Source organism: Cyanistes caeruleus, chromosome 5 (assembly GCF_971803275.1).
Source record: "Cyanistes caeruleus chromosome 5, bCyaCae1.hap1.1, whole genome shotgun sequence".
In the NCBI taxonomy this organism is placed as follows: domain Eukaryota; kingdom Metazoa; phylum Chordata; class Aves; order Passeriformes; family Paridae; genus Cyanistes; species Cyanistes caeruleus.
In genome coordinates, this window is record NC_141705.1 from 22748992 (window position 1) to 22759244 (window position 10253).

The following is a 10253-nucleotide window of genomic DNA, read 5'->3' on the forward strand; positions in this document are numbered from 1 at the left end:
TCATGTATTTTTCACTGCAGCATCATTTCAGTTGTTTATGAAATAACAAGAGGAGAGTATTGGAAGAAGTGACTACCTACATTTTGAAAGCATTAACACCATATTTTCATATGTGAGGTTAAATAAGACAGTAACCACAGTGAATATTCGATTGAATATCCCGGTTATCAACAATTTTAGTGCATATACATGAACACCCCCACACATTCCTTTCTTGTGTCACTGTCACTGTTTTTCAAGTGCTGGAATACTTGGTGATCATATAAAATGCTATAGCAGTAACACACTAACAAAAATGGTCTTGTTTTTTCTTGCTGCAGATATGGGAGAAGAGTTTGTCAGCATGCTCACAGAACTGCTGTTTGAATTGCATGTTGCTGCTACTCCTGACAAGCTAAATAAGGTTAGCACCTGTTAGTGAGCTGCCTTCAGTTTCTTGGGCAAAGAAGGAGGGCTTTGTTCTGAAATCTGTCACACAGCAGTACCCAGTTCACTTCAGACAGCTCAGAAAGCAAAGTACAGGAGATTGAGACTAAAATGCTGAATATAGAAAAGCTTTCACAGAAGAAGTGAGATGAGTAAGGCAATGCAGTTGGATGAGCCCTTTCCAGTGCTAGAAAGCTTGAACCAGGGGTGTCTCAGCAGAACGGGGCACATGAGCACAGCAGATTTGGTTTTACATACTGGGAACAAAAGTCAGGTTCAGAATAATTTTGTTGCCCTAAAAGTGAGTTGTGTAGGAGTTACTCATAACTAGTCACATTTGTACTGTTAGGTCCCTTTAAAGCTGGTTCATCTGCTGATGTTAGGCTTGAATGTTTATCTCTCTAGCTACATAGATAGACTATGGGTAGCTAGCTTAGACTTAAGTCTCAATGTGTTTTAATTTGACTTCATGTTAAAAAAGAGGCATCATAAATTTCCTACTAAGCGTAGCAGTAGCCTGAAATCGTATAAAGCTTCAAGACTCTTCAGCTTTGATCTATTTGCGTATCAGGGAAAGCAGCTCCAGATACAGTGATTCTGTATTTATTTTTCCTTTAAGAATTTAGTATATATCTCTTAACTCTCTATTTTTTTTTTCTTTTTTATACACACTTTTTATTTTCTTATTTGGGAAACTGTGAGAAAAATGTTCTGTGTAAATTCATTTGAATGATACCTACTAAAGCTGAAATACTGACTTTGGAGTTAACACCAGCTGTATGTGTTGGTTAGGAATATTATATCTTTAGAGGAATTATCCCTGGATGATCCATCTTCATGCAGTCCAAAATGCTTCCCCCTACGGTTTCTTAAATGTACACTTAATTAAATGCCACTCAGAGGCTTGATACATTCAAATTTCTGAGTATAAAAAGGAAGTGATTAAATATACTGTTAATTAATGATCAGGAATGTCATCTGATATTCTCTTTTCAAAACTGAATTTTGGGGTTGGGTTCTTTGTTTGGCAGGCTAGGAAAAAAGCTCATGAATGGCTGGAAGAAGCCAGTTTGTCTACCCCAGTAGACATAGAAGAGGAGCTAAATGAAAAACCTGAAGAACCTGGTGAAGAGAAGCCTCAAAAAGACAATAAAATTGAGAGTGATAAAACAGAAGTAGACAAAAGCAAAACTGTGGAGGTAAAATAACTTATGGAGGATAAGTTTCATTAAGTGAATGGACATTGTTTGATAAGATTGTTTCTTTGTGCATTGGCTTTATGTGTCATCCTTAATTTTTAAATTCATGGAAGTAGTAAGAAATAATAATATACAACTATTCACAGTAGACCCAGCTGAAGACTAAAGTACAGTTTAGTAATTTAAGGTAAATATTCTTGCTGTCATTATGTTTCCATAAGTAAATGTAAATGTAACAGATTCTCTAACACATTGTTTTGTTTTATGTCTGTGTTTTTGTGTGTATGCCTGTGTATACTCAACATACAGTGAACTGAGGGATTCTGAGGTGTAATGTCAAACATTACATGCACACTGAAAATTGTATCTCAATGTTTCTTAGTATTTCCTTCTCTCAGTGACAGTACAGGGGAAAAATGTTCAGACTATTTAAGCAGTTTAAATCATAAACAGACAAAACTGAAATATTATTTAGGCAACTACCAACTGTTCATTCTCTTTAAGAAAGATAGCTCTTAAGGCTAAAAGTGTTCATTTAGACAGTTCTGATAAAGTTAATTGCAATTGAGTATTTTCTGTCAAGTTAATGGCAATATTAAATGTGGTTGCTATCTTTGTTGAGAGTATTATTTCTAATTTGAAATTATCTGTTTCCTTACAAGAATGTCTAAAAAAGCAGAGAGAATATATACACTGTATATATTACAGATTTTTATGTGATTGCAGATTACCAGCTGGCATCAGCTTGAGAAAGCTGTAACCCCACAGTGCTGTCTAGAGAGTTCTATCATTGTTGATAAAAGCCACTTTTTTATTGGGCACATTATCTATTTCTGCTCTAGAGATTCACCTAAGGGATGACTCAGTACTTTTGGCTCCATATGAAAATAATTATGATTATGACTTATTCTAGAGTTCAGGTATCCTTCTGTTTGTTAGGATGAGGTTTAAAAGTGGTATGTTAGAAAATCCAAGAGTCTGACCTAGTTCCCAGCCAATTAAGCAGTAGACTTGATCTTATGAATTTTTTAGAGCAAGTAGAATGTCTTTTTTTTATAGTCTGTGGATATTTAATTTTATAGTATTGTTTGTGAGGATGATGTTAGGGCTGATACTACTTCACCACGTATGTGTTGGTATTTCCAGTTGTGGTAGGAAGGGTTCCTATGTTTGAAATTTTATTATATATATATTTATCAGCGTTGTTATTATTGATTACATTATTCCCATTTTTAATTTAAGGAAATCTACATGCTGTCCATTGAAAGTCTGGCTGAGGTAACTGCTCGTTGTATTGAACAGCTTCATAAAGTAGCAGAATTAATTCTACATGGTCAGGAAGTAGAAAAAACAGCTCAAGAGCAAGCAAAAGTACTGACAAAGTGAGTATTATGTACTTCATATATGAACATTTGACATTTGCATAGCACTCATGAAGTTCCATTCAGCTTGAAGACACAGTAAGTTCATGGATCAACAAACAGCATCGGCTTTAGGGGTCCCAATGCTGTATTTTCTCATGAAATCAGGTTCTGTAGGCTACCTGTCATTTTTTGACATGGCTGACATATGTATATTTACAAAAACATGACCTATACACAGGCTAAAGGATGTTTCTGCTCCAGCAAACAAATGTACATGCCAACTTGGGTTACATTTCCTGTTTCCTCTGCAGAAGATACTGTGCCTGCATATATGGAATTTGCTTTTAGAGTGTATAATGCAGTCTTATTATCTGCCAACAGAGTTTCATTATCTAGTGTTTATCTGCCAAAAATGTACAAAAATCAGTCTGTAGTTCTAAACAATAGACCACATTTGTTAGCAGTTTTAGAGTTAACCATAGTGAAACACCCAGAATTTCAAGAAATCAGTCAATATACTGGGACTCTAAATCAAATCTCAAGCTCTCTGTAGTTATTAAGTTTTCATGTTAAGATATTTTAAACAGTTGACTCCTAAGTAAGTAAAATATTTGACCAAGTGCTTATCCTTAAGAATGCTACTAAGAATAGAAAAGTCCATAGGAGCACTTCAGTCTAAAACAAAGCACTTATTAAGTATATTTCAGAATCAGAGCTAAAGCATGGTGCACCTTGGAGAATGAGGTCCTATAGGATACACTTGCAAATGTCTAGGTAAACAATGAAAGATCTCAGAACAGAACTAGGTCCTGTTCTCTCATTTTTTAACCACAAGTGGTCTTTCCCTTTTAGCATTGAGTAGATGTTTTATTGTTCACATAGAAAACTTCTCACTGTTCTCATTCTAGTTTGATTTATTTCCAACAGTATTCCCAGAAGTTGTGTTGCTGCAATCATCAGAAAAGCCATGGTTGAACTAGAAGTTTAGAATTCAAACAAATTAAACATTGCATTGTCAAAAACGATTAGTGTGTGCAACAGTACATAATTTTGCTTCTGTAGTCAGCAGTGGATTTTTCAGTGAAGGAATATAAAAGCTTTATCATGAAAAGTTTATGCCTAAATATTTTAAAAATATTTAGAAGCAAAATTGCTGTAAGAACATCTTTGCTTCCAATATAAAGTTTGTCATAGTGTTTTTTATCTATTGATAGGTGAAGGATGTATTTTTACATTTGTTTCTCTTGTTTTTTTAAACCAGTTTAACAAGTGCCATGTGCAATGAAGTTTCATCTTTATCAAAGAAGTTTTCTGATTCTGTAACAGCAGCTGGGGTAAGATGACAGCGTTTTCTGTAGCATTTGGGCTTTTTCAAACATAGTTCACCTCTTGAAACAGAAATTCTTACATGAGTCCAGAGACTTCATATCAGCAGAGGCCACTTCTTTCCTCAAATCAAGAACACAGAACATTTTTACAGCAAGCGAAGTTTATAAGCCTTGATAGATGACACTTTATCCCCTGCCTTGTAAAATCTCTCTTTCTAGAAACCATTTCCTGGTTTTCCTGATCACTACTCAACATTTCTTACCTTCTCACATTGAAGGGCCCTACATTTGAAGTTACACAGCTTGATGATAATTTCTTTTCCAACTCAGCCTATCCTTTTTGAACACATTTGTGTAAAAGTCATTAACAGATTATACTTGCAGTATCTTAAGGTGGTTTCATGAGTTGTCTTCCTAGCCTTTACTAGATCCTCTGGCTTAACACTTTTGAAAACATAGTGTTTTCAAAAGATTTAAGAGATTAGAAAACCTGTTTGGACCATCTTTAAAAAAATCACACTGTCTTCTATCACAAGATATTCTGTTTAAGAGTATCTGTTTATCTATGAGCATCTTTGCTAGAAATAGTATTCTGCCTTTCAATGTGCTTCAAGGATGAGTGACGTCTCAGTATTATAGCATGATTTGGAGGTAAAAATTGTACAGTTGCTGAAATCGTTCTGTAAACATCAGAGAAGAACAAATTCTTGTTCTCCTGATTGTTCCATGAAAACATGAATGTAATTCAAAGGAAATTTTTCCAGTTTCCCATAAGCTCTTCCAGCACATGTCTGAGCATGTTTTTTCATAGTTATTACTAAAGGATGCAATTTATTTCTTTGCTTTTATTATGAATAATTTACATAACTTCCAATTACTGTAAGGAAAAAATGCTTATTTTGCATTTTCGGATTGTACTTTAGAATATACCTGTGGGACACTTGAAACAAATACATGCACAAAATATAAAAATAAATTGCACACAAAATATTAAACTGGCCCACTAAACAGTGCATTCTGTAATGGATTTTCTAGTAACTGAGAGTAAAAATGTACTTCTTTTCTCTAGCTATCTTTCCTTGGTTCTACCATCTTTCTTCAATTAAGAAGTTTCATGTTTCTGTAAATCTGTAATACAAGAGCTACAAGGTTGTAAGTGGAAATCCTACAGTTAAATTAATAAGTATTGTGTTCAGTGTTGAAACAAAACAACTCTTGCTGGAGGTTACTGTTGTTGTAAAGAACCACAATGCAAAGAACAGTAAGAATAAAAAAGGGAAAACTTTTGCCATTTTAAAAAGTAGAGGACCTAATGATTTTCTAGCCTCTAGTTGTGTCACCACTCATTGTATCAATCTTTCTTCCTGTGTGGTGGTCGAGAAAAATGTTGTGCATGCTGAGCTGTTTCACCAAGCAACCTGCACTGCCCAGCACATGCTTTCTCCATTTTGGGGATCTGAGTTTCACCTGGTATTCCTTCTGTAGGGGAGCTACTCTGGACCTTTCATTTTGTCCTAACCATAGATATTTGTGTAACTTCTAAGAACTTTTCTTCTGACATGGCTTTTTCCATTTTGAGTCCTTGAAAATGAGCAAGGGATTAAAAATTTTGTGGGATGTGAAAAGGTCACTGATAGACAGATGGAAAAACAATGCCATTACAGAAACCTCACACCTGTAGGAAAGTAGGCAGTTTGAAACTCTGTGGTGCATAAATTAATGAAGAAGTAAAACCCTGGGCCTCTTTTAGTTCATTGTACTCTGTGATAGGAATGTATAGGTAAGTTTGAAATGCAGACACAGTTACTAGCGGTATTGAGATAAACAGTATGAATAAGAATCAAGATGAAAGAAGACCTTTACAGAACTCATAAAACCACATCTCAGATACCAGTGTATATCTGTTAAATGTATTTCTTGACCTGGCTTTCTGTTTTCTGGTTTACAGAGTAATATGAAGGCAGAGGTTCTTAACCCCATCATCAACAGTGTGTTATTAGAGGTAAGCTCTACTTCTTCACATTAAAAAATGTTCTAATAAAATTATTTGAAATGAGACAGACCTATTTATTTCTAAAGGAAAAACTATTTTAAAATAGTTTAAATAAAATAAATAAATAAATATCATTCTGGCTGTTCAGTGCCAGCACATAAATGTCCCAGTTTTGTGTTCAGCCCCTCCCACAAACACTGTAGTAGTGAGGTTGCATTTACTGAGGATTCTTAAGAGCTGTGTTACTGAAGTGAAGCTGGCCAGCTCTGAAACTGCTGCTGTATTGGTCAGAGCACAGCAATAAGTTGCAGTTTCAGACTATTCTTTCCTTTAAAATTTAGATTGTAGGTATGCTACAGTGTTTCCTGTCTGCAGGCATTTAGATTTCTACAAAGATTCACAGTCTAGCAACAGCCTTGGTCAGCACATGGATAATGGTGTGTCAGACCACCAAAATGTTCATGAATGTCTTCTTTTACTTGGAACCATGATCTGTTTTTCTTCAGAAAAGCACAGTGAGTAAACATACCTTGGTTTTACCTTAGAAGAGGTTGAGATGAAGGACTATCCTCATAAGGTCCTGAAATTCATAGGATCTGCAGTACAAATTTTTAACGCTGTTAGATCACTCTACATTTCACATATGTATGAAAACATAAACATATAGTAGTGACCATAAATTGTCATTCTCTATTTAATAGCTGCATTCCCTTAAAAATAAGAACATTGCTTTACAATAAGCAATTTTGCACTGAATTAACAATACTCTTAAGGAAAATTATGAGAAGTTGAATAGAGCTGTAGTGAAAACTACCATGCAGCTGCATTTGTTATAGGGTAAATTTGCTGTTGCTGCTGACTTACCTCTCTGTGCTCCACAAACTGCAAAATCTAGGAATATTTAGAATTGTGCAATACAATGTTTTGTACTTCTTAAGTCCCATAGTTGTATGCAAATGTGTATTAATACAGCCTAGGATCATGGAGAATTACAAGCCACTTTACTGTTCAGTATTAGAAATTCTAAAAATAGTACTACATGTTAAATCCATTATAATTTGAACTGTTAATTTCAGTGACACTTTTTTCCACCTACAGCAAATTCAAAATTAGTTCAATTGATGGAAAGACTATCTGGTTTGTGTTTAAAAAGTCAAATCTGCTTCTGAACACCGTGGTATTTTATTCTACTCATATTACCAACAAAACTGTCCAAGTGTTCAAATTTAGCAGCAGTCAGATTTTTCTATATTTATTCAGGTTATGCTATCTACAGATTCTAAAATCTTGTGTGAAGACATATCATAATATAGCATGATTCCTCAAGTCCATGGCAGCTGTACTGATGAGCCACATGTTTTCTCTCCTCATTAGGGCTGCAACAGTACTACTTATATTCAGGATGCTTTCCAGTTACTGCTTCCAGTTCTGCAAATTTCCCATATTCAGACCTGTTGTTCAAAAGCCCAGGAGTTGCCAGCTTGACAGCAACCACAGACCCAAAGTCCTGAGCTGTGCCAACAGAAGAGCTGGTAAAAGAGATATCTGGCCACTAGAGTTCTTTGAAGACACTAAATGCGGTTTTGCACACACAGTACTGAACAGCATTTTAAAACTCTTTCAGACTGTCAGACTTTAGAAGTAGTCAGTAAAGTAATTTCTTTTCTGGTACAGTTCATGCTTTCATTAATTTAAACAGAAGTTTATTTGTATAAGCATTGACTTAAATACAGATTCTAAATGTCGGCCCTTTCATTTGTAAACAATGCATGAAACAAATTGGAATGTAAAGCTTCTTAAAACATTTCACTTCAACTTACCATTTATATTGTTTGTATTATAACTGCAGTTTAAAAAGTATACTTCAGAAGCTGGTTTCAGTATTTACTTTTCGCAAACATGAACAAATCATCATAGTGTTGAGCTTGTTAAATATTATTTCCAGTAGAAAATAATAACATCTTATTATTATGTACCACTAACATAACACTTTGTATTGAAGGAATTGCACAGCAATAGGTATTAACTTTACTAAATGAAAATTAGGTTGTGCATAAAGAATTATACTGATAAGAAATTTTCTGAGCCAGGTAAAATTACGGGTATAGCTCTGTATTTGCTGACCCATAAGTTTATATCAATTTAGGTCTATTCCTTCATTTCAATGGTTACGAAATCATTTCAATGATTACTAAAGTAGTCTTTCTAATATGCAAAGGATAGAAAATTTCCCTTTTGTTTGGCAATCAAAACACCAGCTAAACAACCTTTTCTTAGATGTGTTACCAGGTTAACACTTTGGGGTTTACTGATACCTACAGTTCAGAAATAGAAGTTGTAATAAGAAGCTATGAAAAAATTGCTTTGGGAGTAAAGGTTATCTGTCAGAGCAATCACCTTTTTTCTGAGGCAATAGTAAGGGCATAAACCAGAATAGGAATGACATTTCATAACAACACTAGCAACCATGCTAATTTGTCCATATCTGTAGTTTAAAATCCTGAGCTTTGGACCTAAGAACTTGTTTAGGGTAGTTTTCCTCTTCAGCAGGAAGAACCTTCTAATATTTTACATGGCCTGTTCTCTTGGATTTTTGTCATTTATTATGTTTCTTTCCGTTATTTTGTATTTTTTTTCTCTTGGTATATTCATGAATTGTATTTAAATGCTAATTTTTACAGTTAACATTTTATTAAATTTAAGCATAGTTCATATATCATAAAAATAATGAAACAGAGTGTGAGGCAGTTTCTGTGTTTGATAGAAAAGAGAACCCATGTATCTGTTTTGTACATGGTAACTTCTTTGAGTCCAAATAAGAGGACAGAAAGGTTTTTTTGCATTTTACACTATTGTGGTCCCCGTTCTGCTGTCGCATTCATGGTGACTTTTCCATTTTCTGTTATTTAGAGATGAAATTTTCCCTATCCCTGAAATAAGGTTTATTATGCAAAATCTATTTTCTGGCACCTTTCTGGGTAAGTAGAAGATGTGCAGTCTTCAAATTCATTTGAACAGGCTGAGTATAGTATCAGAAGCCTCAGGGGATAATGTTTGAAATCATCGAGGGACATTCTTAAGACAAAGATTGCTTGTCTGAGATACTCTTTGCTAGAGGTTTCACTGTCTTGCTTAAATTATGCATTTATGAATAAAATACCTTACCCTGAAGTAAAAGAAGCTAAAAAACATGGAGACTAAGTATTTACATTCATAAAACGTAGGAAGGGAAACAGGGCAGGATATAAGCATAGGGATAATCCCATCTGATCTTAGGTTCAATCATCTTGTCCTTGGAAAACAGAATGCTGTATCTTTAAATAAATTTCAGGTAAATAATATTTCAGTAGAAAAGTACTGTATGGATGTAGCAGAATATTTTGTTTACACTGATTTGTACTTTTCCACCAGTCAAAGAAATCATTTGAGATACTGAACTGAGACAGTACACTAAAAGGGTGTGGTTGGAAGAATAATGTGATGGGAGTATATTCTCAGTGAAGTAATTTACTTTCTGATTTTTTGATTTACCTTTGGAATGATGAGTGTGATTTCACTGGGAGACTGACAAAAACAGATGTTGCCTTAAACTTTTAATGGACAGTGTTGTTTTTTCATCACCACCCTTTTCCAGGTTAGTACACTGAGTGTTCCTTGGCACTCGGCAAACTACTAGGTTTTAAGTACTTGTGAAAATTTCCTGTTTTCTTGAGCAGATGTGTTTTCTGTGGCTTTCCATTCACTTTTGAGCACACCCACCCTGGTTATGCAGTGACAAAGGAGGCAGGCTTCTACACTAAGTTTGAAATTTATCAGGATGAAAATTAAAACAATGTCTGCATACCTACAGCCTTGCACATGATCCACGGTTACAGGTCATCCCTGAAGAATGAGCTGGAACTAGACTGTTGAAGAAGTAATTTACTGTATATTAAGGATATTG

General features: G+C 34.6%; 1 protein-coding gene across 2 annotated transcripts in view; it reads left to right on the forward strand.

Moving 5' to 3' along the window:
* Nucleotides 1-9907, forward strand: part of FAM114A1 (family with sequence similarity 114 member A1) — a 31058-nt gene extending 21151 nt beyond the window's left edge. For both annotated transcript variants that reach the window (XM_086888529.1, XM_086888530.1), the window contains exons 9-14: nucleotides 321-403; nucleotides 1458-1625; nucleotides 2868-3007; nucleotides 4251-4323; nucleotides 6266-6319; nucleotides 7685-9907. In XM_086888529.1, coding sequence (XP_086744655.1) covers nucleotides 321-403; nucleotides 1458-1625; nucleotides 2868-3007; nucleotides 4251-4323; nucleotides 6266-6319; nucleotides 7685-7795 — 629 coding nt within the window. In that variant the 3' untranslated portion in view covers nucleotides 7796-9907. The remainder of the gene's footprint in view (nucleotides 1-320; nucleotides 404-1457; nucleotides 1626-2867; nucleotides 3008-4250; nucleotides 4324-6265; nucleotides 6320-7684) is intronic.
* Nucleotides 9908-10253: the final 346 nt, after the last annotated feature.